Source organism: Falco biarmicus, chromosome 10, assembly GCF_023638135.1.
Source record: "Falco biarmicus isolate bFalBia1 chromosome 10, bFalBia1.pri, whole genome shotgun sequence".
Classification (NCBI taxonomy): domain Eukaryota; kingdom Metazoa; phylum Chordata; class Aves; order Falconiformes; family Falconidae; genus Falco; species Falco biarmicus.
Genome location: NC_079297.1, coordinates 16426479 through 16445588, shown reverse-complemented (window position 1 = coordinate 16445588; position 19110 = coordinate 16426479). Strand labels below are relative to the sequence as shown.

The 19110-nt window shown below is 62.3% G+C and overlaps 1 protein-coding gene across 1 annotated transcript; it reads left to right on the top strand.

Moving 5' to 3' along the window:
• Positions 1-204: 204 nt before the first annotated feature.
• VSTM2L (V-set and transmembrane domain containing 2 like) lies at positions 205-16445 on the top strand. The gene is made up of 4 exons (XM_056355066.1): positions 205-485; positions 10443-10612; positions 11802-11852; positions 15015-16445. The coding sequence occupies exons 1-4, from the start codon at positions 377-379 to the stop codon at positions 15324-15326; spliced, it is 642 nt and encodes a 213-aa protein (XP_056211041.1). The 5' UTR covers positions 205-376; the 3' UTR covers positions 15327-16445.
• Positions 16446-19110: the final 2665 nt, after the last annotated feature.

The window sequence follows — 19110 nt, the reverse complement described above, 5'->3', positions numbered from 1 at the left end:
CGAGACACCCTCCCCTGCGCGGGCGCCGTGGGCGCGGCGGTGCCGGGGGTCCGGGCGGGGGGCGGGGGTCGTGCGTGGGCGTGTCGGTGCCGGGGGTCCGGGCGGGGGGTCTCGCGTGGGCGCGGCGGGCCCGGCCCCGCCCCGCGCAGTTTAAGAATGAACCGTGCGAAAAACTTTGGGGGTGTGCGCGGGGCCGGGATCCCTCCGCCGGGCGGGGGAGGCTCCGGGCGAGCCGCGGCACCGCCTCGGCGCGCGGCGCCCTCCGCGCGAGGGAAGAGCTCCGCAGCGCGGCGGCGCCGGGACCGCGGCGCAGCCCCGGGGACAGGGCTCGGCCCGGCGGCGCCGCCGCCCCCGGGACAGACGCGCCCGCGGCAAGATGGGCGCCCTGGCCCTGGCCCTGGGGATTTTCCACTACCTGGGGCTCTACCTGCAGCTCGGCGCCGCCTCCCGGCACCCCCCGTGGGACGCCCCGGCGGCGGGCAGCGGTGAGCGCGGGCAGCGGGGCGGGCGGCGGCCGGGGCGGCGGCGGCGGCGGCGGGGAATCAGGGGCACCGGCTGCCGCGGGGAGCGGGAGCGAGGGGGGGGGCGGCTGCGCCCGGGGCGCTCCCGGGGCTTGGTCTCTCGCGGAGCCGGTTCCCGGCCGTCTCGGCCGCGCGGGACTGGCGGCGGGTCGGGGCGGCCCCTGGCCGGGCGGCGGGACGGGGGACGCGGGGGGGGTGCCGGCGGGCAGCAGCGCGTCGCGGTCTGTCGCGCCGGCAGCTCCGGGGAGCCGGGGAGCGGCCCGGCCGAGCCGGGGCTGAGATCCGCCGCCCCGGTCCCTGGGGCCCGGCGGCAGCCTCGAGCGCGGGGGGCTTTGCACGGTGCGTCCCCGTGCGAGTGTGCATCCCCGCGTGCACCCCCGCGTGCATCCCCGCGCAAGTGTGCATCCCCGCGTGCATCCCCATGCGCATCCCCGCGCAAGTGTGAATCCCCGTGTTCATCCCCGTGCAAGTGTGTATCCCCGCGCGCATCCCCGTGCACCCCCGTGCACGCCGCCGCACATCCCTGTGTGCCGCCACGCACCGCTGGCTGGAGCGCTCCCGGCTCCCGTTCCCTGCCTGCCGTGGCTCCTCCGCCGGCCCCGCTGCGCCGGGCTTGGGCCAGGCGGTGCTGCTGCCCAAGGGGGACTGGGAAAGGGGCACCCCTGCAGCCCCCCACCGTGGACAAGTCAGTCTAAGCATGGGGGGCAGTTCCAGCCGCAGGGTGCCGGATGGGTGACAGACCCCCCGAGAAGGGTGCCGAGGCCCTCTTTGCCCTCTGCGGGATGACACGGGCAGGTGTAAGTCTGAGCCCGAGCAGTGAGCACAGGGGGCACGTGGGGTGGCAGGATCGCAGCCGTCCCCCTCGCACGGCTCCGGAGCTCCTGGCATGTGGTGGGGAGCTGTGCTCTGCCCCGAGGAGCCTCCAGGCGTAGGGAGCCCCGGGCCGGGCGCTGTGCCGTGTCCCGCAGTCCTGCAGCATGTGGGCCGGTGGGCACCTGCCTGCGTGGGGAAGGGAGGATCCGCCGTGGTGCTGGGGGACAAAGGCAGGAGGGTTTCCGGACCTGCCAGCCTGGCGTGCCGGAAGGAGACGTGGGCGAAGAGCCTCCATTAGCCGCTGCTGCTCCCCTCAGAAATTCAGCAATAGGCAAATAAATAGTGAAATGGTCGCTGCAAGGGAGCAGGGAGCCAAGGAGAAGAAATATTCTGCGAGGGCGAGTGCACTTCGGAGCCACATTACAGCTTGCTACTACGAGCAGTTCTGCAGCAACTCACTTAATCACAACAGAAACCTTTATTAACGATACTGAAAAGCAGTGAATAAGTGGGTCATGTATAATAAGCCATTTGTGTTCAGTAGGTGAATACCAATTTGATAAAAGCTGTGTGTGCTGAAAACCTGTATAAATTGCTGTTTAGCAGATCGGAGATTGATCATTTCATTACTTGCTGGTACAGCTTTCCCTCCGCATCGCAAGAGCCCCGTGGGCCAGGAGCACGGAGTGGGAGAGGGGCCGGGGCCGATGGGGTGGATTTGGCTGGGGCCAGTGGGGGCGGGCAAGTCCTTCCAGACTCTGCCTACAGCAGGCAGCACCCGGAGCTCACCACCATCTCTGCCCGGTGCAGGCGGCCTGGAGGAGCCTCTGCTGCACCATGAGGGTCTGGCACAGCCTGGGAGCGCGTTCGGTGCTACCTGGGACTTGTCCACAGAGGATGCAGTGAGGGAATTGAGCAGGAGCAGCGTGGTCTCGGCAGGCATCAGCGGGTGGCTGAGGGCAGATCCCCCAGCCCGCTGCCCTGCAGGCGTGAGCAGCGTTGCCTTTGCTCACATGGCAGCCAGTGCTGCCTGGGGAGGGAAAAACTCTCAGTCAAAGAAAGTCCTTTCCCTGTCCTCACAGCAAAGGGTCTGCCTGGAGCAGGGATGGAGCAGGGTTGGAGCGGGGGTCAACTCCGTCTGCCCCACCACCCCGGCAGAGTGCCTGAGCCGCAGGATCCCTCCCTGCATCCCTCCCCTAGCCACAGCACTGCCTCTCCCCTCCTCTCTCCTCTCCTCAGGCTGGCGCCTTCAATTATTCATGCCCCCCATTGCAGACAGCCTGTGCAGGCTGGGCTGGTGCCATCGGCGTTCAAAACCGGTGCTAGCTGGGAAGCTCCAGCCGCCTTCCAGCCTGCCGGCTCCCGGAGCAGGGCAGGGAGAGCCGGTTGGCAAGCAGCTTGCGTTCCCGAGGAGAAGCCTGGCTCCTTCCTTGCATCGTTTGCAAGCCTTAGTGTCTCACCATCAATAAAGCTGCTGTTGAAGGGCTGAGGGCTGGAGGGAGCAGTGCCCTGGCTCCCCAGGGTGCTGCCCTTCTTTCTTGCACACCCCGATGATTATTCTATCAATTACTTTCATAAACACTTTGCATTCTGCCGGATTTTTTCACACTTCCTGATGGGAATTCTCCACTCGATGTGTTTTTCCTGCTGCTGTTCGTGCAGTCATTCAACGCAATTACTTCTGACACCTCTCCTCATCAAATGTCTGTGCTTTCTTTTCCCTTGAAGAAGCTGACAGACGATGGGCCAGACACTGGGAATTATTACGTTAGGACAGTGACAGCTAATTTTAATCATAACATTCCATGTGAACGAGGCAGCAAATCAAACAAACAGCTGGTGCGGCTGCGCATGGGCCGGGAGCCCTGGGCAGCGTGGCGGGGCTGGAATGGGGACCCCGGGGCTTCGCTTCGCTCCCCACTTCGGCAGGTGCCACATTGGGGGCCGGGGCTGGGCGAATGCCCAGGCGGGGACCTAGGGGGGTGCTCTCCCGTTCGCAGTTCCTCTGGCGTTTTGGTTCATGGTGGGGCATATGGCTCTTCCCGGCCCTGGCCACCGACAGCTCCGGCTCTGTCTGGGCTCCCCCTCTTCGTGGTCATTTCCCCTGGCTGTGGGTTTATCTCCCACCTTTGCTGCCCCCTCCCCATGGCTCTGGCTGCGGTGGGTGCACAGCTGGGCACCAGGGCTGCCAGCTGGGCTCAGCCACACTGGATGCGTTGATGCTTTGCATTGTGTAGACTGGGATGAGCCCAGCAGTCATGGGGCAGGCAGAGCTGGGCAGGAGGGCGCTGTGCATGGGCAGGGGGTGCCGATCTCCAGTGGAGCAGAGCCCCTGTCTGCCCCATCCCGATTCCTGCCTGCTGCCAGGTGCCCTGCCTGTTGGGAACCAACCCCTGCCTGCTGGGAATCATCCCCTGGCAGAGACCAGCACCAAAGCAAGTGGCGGCTAAAGGATGGCTGCACGGTGCTGCCAGGGGTCCCACTGGGAGCTGTTGTAACAGGCCATTTTAGGTTTTTGCTACTTATACTATCAAATAACTGCTCTTCCTCGTTCCCCTCAGGAGGGAGTTGTCTGAGAACCATGACTCCTGGGGAGCCAGCTGGGAGCAATGAGTACCCTTGCCTGGGGAAAGCTCCTCATAGCTGGGGCCAGGCTGGGGGAGGAATCTCACCGCCGGCGTCTCTTTTGCCATGGGGGTAGAACCTGGGCAGCAGGAAGGGCAGGAGCTGGGGGGCAGCCTGGCCGTAACGGTTCACTGTTAGAAATACTCAAGGGTTTCAAGGTTAATTGCAGCTCCCTGGGAAAGTGAGCTCTGTCCTGATCACAATCACTGAATTATCTGGATTTTGTTGTTGTTGTTGTTTTTAATTTATGCTGCAAAATCGAGCTAATTCTGCTGCTAATATGACAGTAAATAGGGGCAGAGAAATGGAGCTCCCATCGCCAGCGTGCCGGCGGGAGCCCTCCTGTCCCCGGCCGGTGTTCGCAGTGGTCCAGCCTGATGCTTCTCTTGGAAGGGGCAATTGCAGGATTGCCAGAGGAGAGCAGTGCTCCCGCAGCACCAGGGCCAGGCTGCGAGCTGCTCGGCACCGGCCGGACACTCACTGGGCTACCACAAGCAGGTCTGTGGCTGGATCTGTCCTGGGCTTCAGCCCCAGCCCTAGTCCCATCCCTGCCGGCTTCTCGCCACCGAAGCCCTTTGCCCTTGGCGCAGCTGCTGGAGTCGGAGCTGCCTGCTCTGCTCTCGCTGGTGAGACTGGCCATCGCACCGCTGTGTTTATGCACCGGTTTGCAGCCGTGATGTGTTTTTGGTGACCTGGAGTCAGCATCCCTGCTCACAGGCTTGTCAGGAGGAGATGCATTCACAGATGTTAATGGGCAGATGGGAAGAGGAGGGAGGTTTTAGTCCAACCTGCATAGCAGACACTGACAACCCTTGTGTCCCTGCTGCTGGGACAGCATGGACCCGGCACAGTCAGCATGCTGGAGTGGTACACATGCTTCTGCTACTGGATCTGTCCAGGGGGGTGCCTCCCATGCCTTCTGATCTCCTGGGGCGACTCCTGCACAGGCAGCCCGTGCTGAGGGGTGGAGGGACCCCATGGCCTTGAGGAGGGTCTGTCCCTCCCCAGGTTACTGCCCAGTGCACATGACAGGCTGCGCCTCTGGTACCTTTGGTGCCAGTAGGACATGGGCAGCTCTGCAGCTGAGGCTGTCCCCTGCCATCAGCTGGAGGGGACGCAGGTACCTGGGGAGGGGAAGGTGTCATTGGCTGTGGTTGCTGTCAGACGCATTTACTTTTCCTGCGGTGGTGCAGGCGCGCGGTGCAGTGCAAACTCAGCGGGACAGGAGCCAGCCCCGCGCCAGGGACACAGGGCAGGGTTTGCATGGTCTCCCCAGCGGCTGGGGCAGGAGCAGGCCCTCCGCAGCTGTCCCCAGGGAGGGCTGAGCTGGAGAGCATGGGGATGGGGGAGACAGGGAAGGGGACAGCTGTCTCGGCAGCTCTGCAGGGTCCTCCCCGGGGGATCTCCACACATGCTGTGCAGCTGGTGGGGAGGGAGCGGCTTGGCTCTCCTGGCAGCACTGGCTGCTTTCTCTTGCCTCTTATTTTGCCCCATAATGGCAGCAGCAGGGGCCTGGTGGCATCTGTGCCAGGAGCTGCTGCCGGTAGGTAGCCAGTGTGACAGTGGTGCAGCCCCCAGGGCAGGCGGGTGGTGATGGCAGCCCTGGCACCCCACCAGCACCCCTGGAAGCTCTGGGTGCTGGCAGGGACCAGCTCTCCTGGATGCAGCCCAGGGGGTCCAGGCAGCTGGGGGAATGTGGCTGCTGACATTGCTTGGGGCCAGGCTCCATGGGAGCTGCAGGGGGCATGCCCTTGGCCGGGGTCAGGGTGCCCCTCACCCAAGTGCGGACTCAGGGCTGCAGTGGCCGTGTCAGAGCTGGTTCCCTTCCACCATGTCCCATGGCACACTCCTGCTGCGGAGGTGCGGGCAGGGGGCTGCCGAGGGAGCGAGTGTCGGGAGCACGAGGCTGAGCTGGCAATTAGTCCTCCAAGTGTCTTGACTCACCGAACCATAATAAACCATGAATTATGACTGGGAGCTTTGTGAAGGGAAGAATAAACCACACTTGATCACAGCCCACAGCATAACAGCGGCAGCCGGAGGGAGGGACAAGGGGAGGCAGAGCCTGCCAGCCTCCCCCTGCCCCGCGATGGAGCCAGCCCTGGCCACTGCTGCCTGTCCGGCACGTGCTGCCCCTCTGCCCCGGGTGCCGTGGGGCTCCTGTTAGCCTGGGCAGGGAAAGAGGCATCTGATTGACCAGTGCTGTAGTGTTTCAGTGATAAATAACTCGCAGAGCAAGTGTGCTAACTAGGTGATTAACATGCATTTGCAAATGTGCAATACATATTTAATCACCCTCTGATACATGTTTACACAAATGTTAACCTGAGTGCATGCCCACATCGCTGCTTAAGCCGCGGCCGTCTCAGCAGCCGGCGGCTGGTGCTTTGGGAGGGCCAGGAGCCAGCACAGCTCTTCGCAGGGCTTCACCAAAGCCTCCGGCAGCAGGCAGGGTCCTGGCCAGACTCCGGGGCTGCATGGCCTCGCGTGCTCCACAGGGCAGCAGCTGCGGGGACGGGGGCTGCCAGGTCCTTTCCCAGTGCCGGGGGTGATGCAGAACCTGGCCTTGCCCCTGGCAGGGGGGGCACCCCTTCCGTGCTGCCCACTCGCTGCCGGCAGCTCTCCTGCCCGTGCCAAGCGGGGGCCGCGGTAATGAATCCTGCTCGCTGTGCGGAGGGAGCGTGGCAGCCTGTATATCTCCAGTTTATGAGAGCACCAAGCTGTCCCAGCAGGCGTTTTCAATTCCGTTTATCTGTGTTTCCCCATTGAGTTCATTTTATTTCCCCTGATTTTTGTTTCCCAGAAGATTTATTGATCCTGATTTTCTCAGTTTATGACAGGTAGCAGGCCATAAAGCACAGAGAGCAGCAGCCTGGCGCCAGCCCCCTCCCTGCCGCTGCGAGGATGCGGCACCAATGTCAGCGGTGGGGAAGGAGACGGTGCTGGGTGAGGGAGGGGGCCAGGGCAGGCAGGGGCTGGGTGCTGGTCGACTCCAGCAGCTCGGCTCTCCCCTGTCCCTGCCAGCAGTGTGGGTAGGAGCGGGGGACAGGCAACTCAGCCACCCCCATGCACCCTGTGGGGGCTGCGCATGGCTGGGGGCTGCCGCAGGCCCTGGATCTCCTCTGCCTGGCTCCCTGCAGAGCTGCAGGGCTGGGGCTGGAGGGTGCAGTGACACCTGTCCCCACCAACACGCCTCTGCCCAGGTGGCTGGGATTCACGGCATCCATCGGGGAGGGCACATGGTGCTGCTGGAGCCACAGGGAGTTGCTGCTCCTGCCCTGCGCTTCGGTGCCTGCTGCCGCTTGGGGCAGGGGGCTTGATCTGGCCACGGCTCGGGCGCCCAGCCACGGTGCGGTGTGCGGGAGGGAGGGTGCTGTGCCGGGGCTCTGGCTGCAGCCTGCACAGGGCTGAGCCATGGCTGGGCTGGCCAGGGAGCTGCACCTCAGCTCAGTGCCGGGGTGGATTTTAGCACGCCCTGCCAGAGCACGATCGAGCGCTCGTGCTGGGGTTCAGCAGCTCTGCAAACGTCTGAGCTCTTGGATTCCCACCGGCTCCATGGCCCACCCAGTGCTGACCACCCGCCCCATGCAAAGGCTGCACACGCGAGTACGGACCAGACAGACCAAGGGATGTGATCCCCAGCAAAGGGGTGACTTGATGATGCTGGTCACTTGTTCCTGCAGACTCTGAGCCCTGAGATGCTTCTGCCTCCTTCTCGCCCCACCAAGGCACCCTGTCCCCAGCGGCCCAGCCTCGGCTCTTCCAGGCGGCTCTTGTAAAGAAAGGGCTTCACTGCCCCCCAGGCGCTGCTGTCCCGTCCGTCAGACACCCCCTCCCTCATGTTTTGGCACAGACAGGAGAGATGAACTGTCCCTGTGGCATCTTTCCTGTCACTGACCCATCACCCGGAGTGCCTCTGTCCGTCCATCCGTTGTCTCTCATCTCACATCCCCTCTGCTGTGCTGTCCCTGTTCCTGCCGCTGTTTCTGGCTGCTGCGAGGCTCAGCCTGCTGTCCTGGCACCTCTCCTGCGCCATCAACTGCATTCTGCTCTTGCGGTGCCACGTGGGACTGTCCTGCTGTGATTCTGGGGCTGGGGACTGTGCTGGTGGTGGCCTGGCTTGCCCCTTGTCTGGGGTGTCCCGGGGGTGACTGCTGGGGCTGGGACGGGGGGGGGGGGGGGGGGCAGAGCAGCCCAGCACCCTGTGGATGTGAGCTGCGCAGCTGTTCCTTGGCATGGGGGTACTGGAGCCCCCTCCCCTTAGCGGGGCCATGGGTGGGAGGCTGGGTGGCGGGGGCAGGCAGTGGGGCAGAAGAAGGGGACGGAGGGCCGGGATGTGCAGGGAGGGAGGGACCGGCCTCACCTTCCCTTCTGCCCATCCATCCCTTTCCCGGGATGGTTTCTAGGCTCTCTTGGGAGTTCCCAGCTTGTCACTCACAACTGCTGTGCAGGGAGGTGGGGAGGGGTCGGAGACAGCAGTGGGCTCTATGGTCCCAGGGATGCTGTGGGAGGGGGCTGCCGCTGGGCCCCTGTCAGCGGGACTTGCCCTCCTTTGGATGCACTTTGAGGTGGCCGAGCCCCGGGGTTAATTAATACATACGCTTCCCAATTAAATCTGAAAGAAAGGCGACGCTTGCTTCAATCAAGCCTTTTCTCCACTCATCTGCCAAATTCCCGTCTGTGAGAGCAGATTTTAATTGTGTTCACAGTAATTTGGACATGGCTGGAGCCCTCAGGCCGTCACCCCTGCCTCTGCTCCATGTGCCCAGCCAGGACTGCAGGGTCCCGGGGGGCTGGTGCCGGCTCTGCTGGGACCCTCTCTGGCCATCGCTCTTGCCATCAGGAATCCTGTGGAGCAAAAGCCTGATCCTGGGCCACGGCTCTGGAATGGGTGGGCAAGTGTTGGCGAATGGCTGGACATTACGGCCCTGGCACTGCTGCGGCAGGAGCACGATGAGCCCTTTGCCATGTGCCAAAGAGCAGATGATGCCGGGCAGCACCACTCTCCTGCTCTTCCCACAACCTTGGACCACTGGAGCTGCACCCCAGCCTGGGATTCCCTCTGCTCTCTGGCACAGAGCCTGAGCAGTGCTGGTGCCTGGCTCCTGGGCAAACAGGGGTGCAGGAGCTGTGCTGGGAACCCCACCGGGAGACCCAGGCTTGTTAAACCCTTATGCTGGGTATTTCCCTCAGTTCCCCTGCTAAGATGGATTAAAGGAAAGTGATAAGTATATGGGATTTCCATGTGTCCAAAGGGACGGGGAGATATTAAAGGTATTAACTTTTCCATCTGGGCTGATAATAATTCGTTTTCAGAGGGGATGAGGGCTTGATGAGAGGCTCCGGGGAGCTGTGAGCTGCTCCTGACAGGGTGTGTGTCCTGGGGGGGCTCCGGTGGCACCGGAGGGACCTGCATGGTGGCTGTGAGCTGGCAGTGCCGGCAGCACAGGGTGGCCGGGGAAGATGGTGGGGCGGGGGGGGGGGGGGGCACAGGGCACCCGGCACAGATACAGCGGGACCCTGATCCACCTCTGTGACCTGCCTGGGCCAGGCACCACGTGCCACAGCTCATGGCAGGGCAGGGACAGGCTGCCGGCTGGCCCCATGCTGGAGCAGATTCCAGCTGGACCTGGTTCATCCCAGTGCTGCTGCTGGCCCCGAAGCGATGCTCCTTGGGCAGTGGGGACAGGGCAGGTGGCCCCGTGCCCTGCAGCCCCTGCCTGCATGTCCTGACATCTCTGTGGCCAAAATGGTGGCCAGGGGAGCACAGGGCAGCTGGCAGCCCTGGGCCTGGCCATGCCAGTGTTGGGGGCTCAGCCCCTGTGCCATGCCGTGCCATGCCGTGCCGTGCCATGCTATGCCAGGGAGAAGACGCCGTAGATTGTGGCAATAATATTTGCTGGTGACCTGCATGCTGGGGCCGTCTTTACAGAGGAACAATAATCTCTCCAGAGGAGATGAAAAGAATTCTAATTACATCTCTGAACAATATTTGTTTTGAGCGAGGAAAGCAAACCATATGGCATGTGGGAGACTGTTTGGGGGCCGCATTAAACAAGGATTTGCTTTTCATTTATGCTCTGATCTAAGTGGAGATGCGATCATGCTTTATTTATTTATTACACCTTGGAGGAGCGTGGGGTCCCGTGCTCACTCAGGCAGAGGTCCTGGGGGATGGCGTGGCACTTGGGGGGGCAGAGGCTCCTGCTGTCTCCCTTTCCTCCCACTGCTCTTTGCAAAGGGCCAGGGGCTGGAGGGGCCAGGCAGCTCTTCCCGGACTGGGGAGGGGGCACTGGGGTGGGTGAGGGACATCTGGATATAGGTTATGGCCAGGGAAGGGTCCAGGTACTCCCAGGAACCCTGCTGGTGTGGCTGGTGGCATTGTTCCATGCTGGGGTGGTGGCATGTCCCGTGCTGGGGTGGTGGCATGTCCTGTGCTGGGGTGGTGGCATGTCCCTGCAGCCCTCGCTCTGTCTCCTGCAGCCCTCTTCACGGAGACCCCCCACGACATGACGGCCCAGGCAGGTGAGGACGTGGAGATGGCGTGCTCCTTCCGAGGCAGTGGCTCCCCTTCCTACTCCCTTGAGATACAGTGGTGGTACGTCCGCAACCACAAGGACTGGACAGACAAACAGACATGGGCTTCCAACCAGGTAACACCCCTCATCCTCCCCCTCCGGCAGCAGCAGCCAGAGGCAGAGCATTCCCCTGCGCTTGCCTGGGGGGCTGCGCTTGCAGCTGGGGCTCAGGGGTGGGGGGTCCTGCAGCAGCATTCTAGCACTGACCCGACATGCAAACAGCAGGGTCTCACCCCGTTCCACGCTCATGGGCAGAGTGGAACCTGGGGGTCCCGCAGTGCAGGACCACACATGGGGTGCACAGTGTCCAGCTGCACTGAGGATGCTCTGGGTCATGGGGCTGGCGAGGCTGGGCTGTCCTGGCCACCCTTACCAGCTAGCCACGGGGGCCACGTGGCCCTTCCCCTGGGACTGATCCCAGGCAGAGGCTTTGTCTTTGTGTTTGTGCCTTCTCCCATCTCATCATCGTCCCCTTGCATCCATCCCACCCCTGCATCATCTGCACCTCCAGCCCTCTCTTGTTTTCCCCCATTTCCGTGTGTATCGGTCTCAGCAAACAGCTGTCTCTTTATTTCTCTTTCTGTTCGCACAGAGATAAGGGCCAAATAATGGGAAGGCAGCTTTAGGTATTTTAATGAGCCTTTATTATTGTGTCTTTGGCAGAGCTGCTCCCGGCATTACCATAAATTGAGAGAAGCATTAGAGAAGTGCTGCAGCTTGGGAGCACTGTTGAGGGGCCGAGGGGGCTACGGGGCTGCAGGGTGGTGGGGATGCCCGGCGTGAGGAGTGGGCATGGGAGCGGGCTGCATGGCACAGCAGGGAGCCTGGGCGCCTGTGCCCCAGTACTGCCTGTGGCTGCTGAAGGGGTCACAGGCTGCTGCCCAGTTTGCCAGCTGATTTGGGAACGTCTATGGCAAGCGGGGCAGGTGCTGGCTGTGAAGGGGCCAGGGTGGCTAGGAACAGGGGTCACTGCTGCAGTGATGCTGCTGCAGGGAGCGGGGCTCTGTCCCCAGCCCCGGGTCACGGGGACCACCCGCTGATGGAGCACCCCTGTGGCACTCTCGTGCTGCCATTCCCTCCCCTTCCTGCTGCCCCGGCTGGCTCCCGTTTGCTGGGGCTGAGCAGCCCTCTCCTCCCACCTCCTTGCTTGGGGCAGCCATCTCGGGGGTGGGCAGGGGTCCGGTGGGCTCCTGCCTCGTCCCAGCCCAGCTGACAATTTCTCTTCCCTCTCTGGTCTCCCCCTCCATCCCTCTCTTTCCAACAGCTGAAAGCATCGCCGCAGGAGGAGCCTGGGAAGGACGCGACAAAAATAAGCGTGAGTTTGGATAAGGGCTCTTGCAGGGGCTCCGGTCGATGCCTGCGACGCCAGCACTCAGCATTGCACAGAGCTGGGGTGGTGGGAGGGTCTCGGGGGTCTGTGTCTCTGGGTGCCCCCAACGAGGCATCCTGGGAGGTGGGGGGCTGCGCTGGCAACACTGGAGCAGGGGGGCAGCTCCCCCCTGTCCAGGCTGAGTGGCACAGCCTGGCCCATCAGCCCCGTCTGGCTCTCCTGTCGGCATCTGAGGGACGTGTTTATGCTAAGGAGAAAATAATCTAATTTACTCACTGGATTAGCATCCCAAAACCATTTAGGCTCACGTGAACAGAATGAGGAGACACTAATCAGTTAAATAAAATCAACGCTTTTGGCTCCCCGCTGTCAGGTGTGTGCCCCCTTCCCCGCTGCTGGCCCTCCCCACCTCGGCGGGCTCTGCGTTTGGGAGTGCCACAGAACCGGAGCAATATCGGGAAGCGCTCCCGCTGTCCCCACTGTCCTGGCAGCCTCTTCTGCTTCTTCCATTGACCCTTTGCTGAGTGAGCAAGGGGGAACGGGCTTGCCATGGCCCATGACTCCTCAGGGCTGGGTGCTGCTGGTGCCCAGGATCGGTCCCTCTGCCTGACTCTCATCCCTGGGAAATGGCAGAGGCAGCTACAAGGGGTAAAACACCAGAAAATTTCACGATGAAGCACATGGCCTCTCACTGCCCATCTGTGGGGATCGGTGTGGGTAGATTCTCTTGCCAGTTATGAGTCCCCCATGGGGACATACCGCTTTTTATCTGTTCATGTCGGCTCCTTGAGGTTTCAGCCCTGCTGGTCACCAGTCCTGTGATGGGCACTGTGATGTGCCCACAACCTGTGGCCAACCCCCAGCGCCTTCAGGATCGGTCCCTCAGCGGGGTGCTGTGGCTTGCTGCCCCATGAGCAGCAAAGAGCTGGGGCTGGTGCTGCAGTGGCTGGAGCCCGGGTGCTGCCAGTGCGGGGGATGGTGCTGCCCACTGCGGGCAGCCAGAGCCGGTGGGAAGCTTTGCAGGACACTGCACGGCTCAGAGGGCTGCTGGTCACCCCCGTCCCACCCCAGCCCTGCTCCCAGGCACAGCGCTTTGCACCCTGCTGTGAGGATGCTGGGGTCCCGGTGCCTGATGCCAGCCAGCAGCTGGGGGCCAAATCCTGCGCTGGGCAGGGACGCGCGGCCAGGGACTGGTGCCGTGTTAGAGCCAAGGTAAGGCAGGTTCTGCGGCACAGCCAGCGCAGCCGCACAGGGTGGCGGAGGGGCTGAGGCAGGGGCCGGGGCTGTGGAGCCATCCTGGGGCCAGTGCTCCTGCTCAGCTTGGCCATTGCATTTTTCAGCATAATTAGGCAGTTAATTGCACGCTGGAATGAAATCGATGCATGCGCATGTGTAACCAGGATTTATTTTGAAGCGCTCAGGGTGCGATGCTTCTGCCGCCTCCTCCAGATCAAGCCAGCAGAGAGAGGCTTGAGTTTCAAACCCTTTTTTTGGTGTGGTGTTGTTATTTTAAATGTCCTTGATTATTAATTGTTTACAGGATGGAGAAGGTAAATGAACACAGGTGAGACACTACCACGAGTGGTTCTGATAAAACGTGCGTTACAGCCACAGTGGCAATTGACTGGGAACAAACAGCAGCATCAATGATGTAAATCATACGCAGAAACCACCGTGCCAGGCACCCCTTGGCCACTTTTTTATCCACCAAAACACAGTTGGTGCTGGAAGTGCCAGCACCAGCTCTGCCTGGAGCCACCGCACGTTGCAGGGATGTGGAGAGGGAAACCGCTGCTGCCCTTTGCCATACGGTAGCAAACACCATGGGTCTGGGTTTATTTTTTCCCCCCTTGAATTCCTTGCAGCGTATTGCAGGGCTGAGCTGATGCTGGGCACCGCCGCGGCTGCCTGGCCGTCCCGGCCTGGCCCGGGGTGTCTGCCCCGTTCCCATGGGCAGCGCAGGCCGTCGCTGCCCTGCCCCAGCCTGCGAAGCCATGAGCGTTATGACCCGTCATAAAATTATCCCTCCCGCTGATAACCGAGCCGCAGGCTGAGGCTCAGTGACCTGCTGGGCAGCGGCTGCATGGCCACTGGCGGCACCAGCAAATTGGGGTTTTTCTTTTATTAGTTCTAAATTTCCCAGCCATTAATTTCAGTAAGTGACTTCTTGCTCTTCTGACACAATGGAGGTTTTTTTTCTGAAGCTCCTTTCCTGTGACAGCCTCAGCACCCAGGCATGCTCGCACCAGGCCTGGCAGCTCATCTCCCTCCTGCCCCACAGGCCCTATGTGCAGCCCCCCAGCCCCTGTCTGCCCCATCACGGGTGCAGCTGGGAGCCTGCTTCATCCTGTCCCCCCAGACCCCCACTCCTCGTGCTGCAGGATCGATGTTCACGGCTGCGCGGGGGCTCTGAGCAGCCCCAGAGCCGCCCTTTGGGGTGGCTGTGGCCACCGGCTGCCTCTCAGCAGCCCATGGTGTGCAGGGCAGTCGAACGCACCTGCTTGCGTGTGCTCATGTGTGCTTGATGTGCTGGTATGGGCATGCATGTGTGTGTGCATGTGCAGGTGCTGGCTGCCTGCGCGGAGCGGGGGCTGGGTAGGGGTGGTGGTCCCGGTGCTGCTGCTCGCATTTCGGCGCTGCCTCCTTTGCTTTTGGGCTGGGAGTTTGCTTCCTTTGGTTGCGGCTCCCAGCCCCGTTTCTAAACACCATAAAATCTTCAGCTAACAAATGCAGCGGCAAGTAGAAAAATGGCCTTTGCCATCCAGTGTGATTATAGGGAACAGAGCCAGGGGCCTCGGGGTGGGTTATAAATCTGATTTATTGACCCAGCCCAACAGCAGCCGCGGCTATGGCTAGTGAGTAAGTCTTAAATTTCATTGGGTGATAAATACTGAGAGCGAATCAATTTGGTAGAAAAGCTAATTAGCCAGCGTGGTTCTGCATCGATCTGCAAGCCCCACGCGGCCAGGCGCACGCCAGGGACTCCATCACCCCGTGGTCTGGGGCTGGGGCCGGGGTCCCCTCATGCTGACTGCCCACCTTTGCCATGTCCTCCCCAGCACGCGGCGTGGCGGCACGCGGTCAGGGGTGGCACTGAGCTGGGGGGGGTCCCGGGGGCCAGCTGACCCCCTGTCTGCCTCGCCACAGGTGGTGAAGGTGGTTGGCAGCAACATCTCCCACAAGCTGCGGCTGTCGCGGGTGAAGCTGGAGGATGAGGGGACGTACGAGTGCCGGGTGATCGACTCCAGCGACGGCAAGGCACGGCACCACAAGGTGAAGGCGTACCTGCGGGTGGAGGCAGCGGGGGGCACGGGGCACCCCCAGGACACCCAGCTGCGGGGAGTCCCAATGCCAGACCCTGCTGTGCCAGGCTCAGCCCACGCGCACCACCACCACCACCACCACAAAGCCGGGAAGGAGCTGAAGAAGCGCTCGGCAGACATCTCCTGTGTGCTGTAGGCGGGTGGTGTCGGGGGGACACCGGAGCCCCCCGCTGCCCCGGACTCAGCAGAGCTGTCGAGGGTCCCGTGCCCCCTGCCAGAGACTGGCCCCACCGCCCCGTGTTGCCCACCAACCCCCACCACCTCCTCCTCCTGCCGGCCACTGCCGGCTGGGTTTCTTCCCCAGCCATGTGGCGCAGCGGTGCCAGGGCTCGGTGTGGGAGCAGGACCGTGTCCGTGCCAGGGGGCATTGCTGGGACCAGGGCCAAGGCATATGCCCACACATGGTGGTCCCCGTCCCCACTGGCCCCGTGCGGGTGGGTGCCCCACTGCTTGCTGCCACCCGCGGTACCACGGGCCATGTTGCGCCCCAGCTTTGTGTGCCCAGTGGAGGCCCCCCCTGCCCACTGGACCCTCCCTCCCTCCCTTGTGCTTTGCAGAACTGACCGTCTGTTCCTGTAGGAGGCCTACTTTAGTTGCTTTGTTCCAGCCCCGCAGTGCATATATAAGTTCCAGCGTCCATCTTCTAGACCGTGTATATCACCTCTCCCTGCCCCTGCCTGCCCCAGTGCCACCCCAGCACATCAAGGCCTGAGCTCAGCATTGGAAGGGTGGCATGGCACGCTCCCAACGCGCTCCCCAGCACAGCCATCGCACTGTGGGCTGTGCCACGGCATCGCCCAGCCAGGCAGCTGCCCGTGGTCCACATGTGCCCAGGGAGCCATGCTGTCAGAACTGGCCTGCTTCCACCCATTGCTCCTCCTGGCCCTTTGCATTTCATGGAGGAAGGAGGGGGCTTGGCCATCAGCCCCGTCTGCCCTCGCTCCACCCCCACTGCCCATGTTGGCGTGGCTCTCGGCCCCCTGCTCACGGCTGAGCATCCCTTCCTCCTGCACCATGGCACCGCATCGTCCCGGGCAGGGTCTAGCACATGGGCTCCCACAACACAGTGCAAATGGCAGAGCCTGTCCCTGTTGCCCCCTGGGTAAACACCGCTGCTGGGGATAGAGCCGTGGGGACCGAGAGGGGGGTCCTGAGTCTCCCCATCTGGGTGCTGGGTGCTGCTCCCCTGCTGCCACTCACCTGTGCCGCCCAGCCTACCGCCACCAGACCTGCTGCAGCTAATAAAGCTCTTTAAACAAAGCCTCTGCGGGTCTGCAGTCTGTCCCTGGCACGGTGAGGGGTTGTGGCTTTGGCACTGTCTTAGCTAAAAAGGGGCACAGCTGGGGCTGCCCCCAGGTGCTGCCAGGCTGGCCGACGAGGATGGGATGGGGATGAGGATGGGTATGAGGGTGGGCATCATCACCTGCAGATGAGGGCTCAGAGCATTTAAAAGCTGCAGCTGGGAGCTCCCTGTTCTGCCTGGGAATGTGATGATGATGCCCTGTGGGTGCAGGATAAGGCTGGCTCCCAGGTAAGCGGGGGCTGCTCCGTGCTGTGGCCACGGGGTGCTGGGTGCAGTGGGGAGATGCATGGGCTGCAGGGATCAGGCCCCTCTGTGCTGCTGGGTGCCAGCCTCAACCCCTGCCGGCGCATCTGGGGCAGAGGCCTCATCACCAGCCGGGTGGGAGGTTGGGGCCCCCGAAGTGGGGATGCTGGCTGCCCCCTGGGCTGGGTGCTGCCCCACCGGTGGGAGAGGTGCACCCAGCATTGGCAGCGCTCAGCTGCCAGGAGTCCCCTGGCTGCTTTGCAGTTTATTAATCCCTGGAGCTCCATTGCACTCACCTCTCACTTTGCTGATATGAAGCGATTTGTCATGTGTTAAGAGTAACAAAGCGCAAGCCGCTGGCCTGGTGTCAGCCAGCACTGGCAGCAAAGAAAGGGCACAGCGTGGCTGGTGACCGCGGGATGCGGCGAGAGCCACACTTTGCTTTGCCAGCTGCTGCGGGCTTCACCTGCAGAGCCACGGTCTTGAGGGAGCAACCGGTACAGGAGCCTGGGAAGATGCAGGGTACTTTGTCAGGAGGAAAATATGAAGCAGCTGCAGGGCAAGGGGGCTGTTGTTGGAAATTCTGTTTTGCCACAAGCAATAACAGCTGCCGTGCTGTAGCTCTCCGTGCCAGAGCTGCAGGGGTTTGGGTGGCACTCGGATGCTCTCTTTCAGGGAACTGTATCACTGGGCCAGGGGGTGGGGGGACATTGGGCACTGGTGCAGTAAAAAACAATCTATAGAAGGGGGAAAGGAAGAGCCAGAGCTGCTTTGGGGAGGGTAAAAGGCTGCAAATCACCTCAAATGGAGAGTAAACAAATTGCTGTGTGGTGTAGTAATTTGCAAAACCTAGAGGCAAGCTTTAAAAATAACAGGTTTTATTAGAAGAGATTAATTTTGCTGAGCTTATGTGAAATCTTGGGTGCGGGAGTCAGAGGCGAGGACTGGGTCTGTGTGTGGGACCCGGCACCCTGGGGCAGCACCCAGCCCCTGGGCTGTGTGTGGGGCCATGTCCAGCCCCGGGAGTGGGGGTCTCCCCACAGCCCTGCCTGGGTTTGTGCATGGAGGAGGTAGCTGGGCACAGGTTTCTCAGCTCCCCATCCCTGGGGAGGGTGGCTGGGGTCAGGGGGAGCCACTGGCAGCCCCGCTCACTTTGCCTGGGAAGGGCTCTGCCCCACACACAGCCCCTCGGGCTCCATGGGGCATCTGCCTGCTGGGGCCAGGTCTCCTCTGTGATGCTGAGGGTGGTCAATGGGCTGGAGCTGGGCACAACTCCTGCACCCCTGGGTGCTCATTCTGGACCCCGGTGGGTTGGGGGACTGCTCAGGTGCCTGCCCAGAGAGGAGGTTGCAGGCAGGGCAGTGGAGAAGCCCCTGGGCTCGCTTGCAAATGGGCTGAGCTTAATATGCAAGTCACTGCTGGGGAGGAACCAGCCTCATGAAAATGCCATTTCCACGCAGTCACTCTTCTGGCCATTATCCTGCTTCAGACAAAAGCAATTTACTCTGCCTGTAATAAAGCAGGGGTGATAACGAAGCTGAGAAGAGCCGTGACAGGAGGCTGGCTGACTGACTGAGACAGGCCAGCCTTTCCCCGCCGCCTGCACCGAACCGCTGGCTGGGGACTGTGGCCTTGGGGAGGGCGGTGAGGCCTGGAGGCTGCGCTGGGAGAAACCAGCGCGGGGGGTCTGCTGGGGCTCTGTGGGCATCTCGGTGCAGTTGGTTGTGCTGGAGGCCCGGCTGGGGGGGTGCAGTGGGTTCCTGCGCACTGGGGTATGGAGCGGTGTCGTGACCGATGCACTGACCTGCTCATCGGGCAAGGCAGGAGGGTGGCCTGGGGGAGCGGGCACCAGCTCCCTGCCTGCACCCTCTGCCCTGCCCAGTAAGGGGCACCCAGCGAGAGAAGGGCCTGTGTGGCAAGGTGCATTTCACAGAATCATAGTTATTTAGGTTGGAAAAGACCTTTGAGATCATGAACCATTAACCCACGACTGCCAAGCCTATCGCCAAACCATTTGCTTTCATGGACGCAGCAATCTGTGCTGGGAAGGGGCGTCACAGGAGGGACAGTGTGGTGGGTCTTGCTCTGTCCCCAAGGGGCATGGCAGCACTGTGCCCTCGCTGTTGTAAGCACCTGAGCACCCTGGTCCTTGCCGTGCTGGGGCAGTGACCCGCTGTCTCGGTGCGATGCGCTTTGTCATGAGGCAATATGCCTCGTGGCAGCAGCCCCTGAGCCCCACCAGCAGCTCTCCAGGAGCCCAGCTTTGTGCGCAGCCGGTGCTGCCTGGCTCAGCGCTGGGGCTCTATCAGCCCTGAAACCAGACGGCTGTGTTATGGCATCACCAGAAAGCCCATGCTGGAGCGGCAGCCCAAGG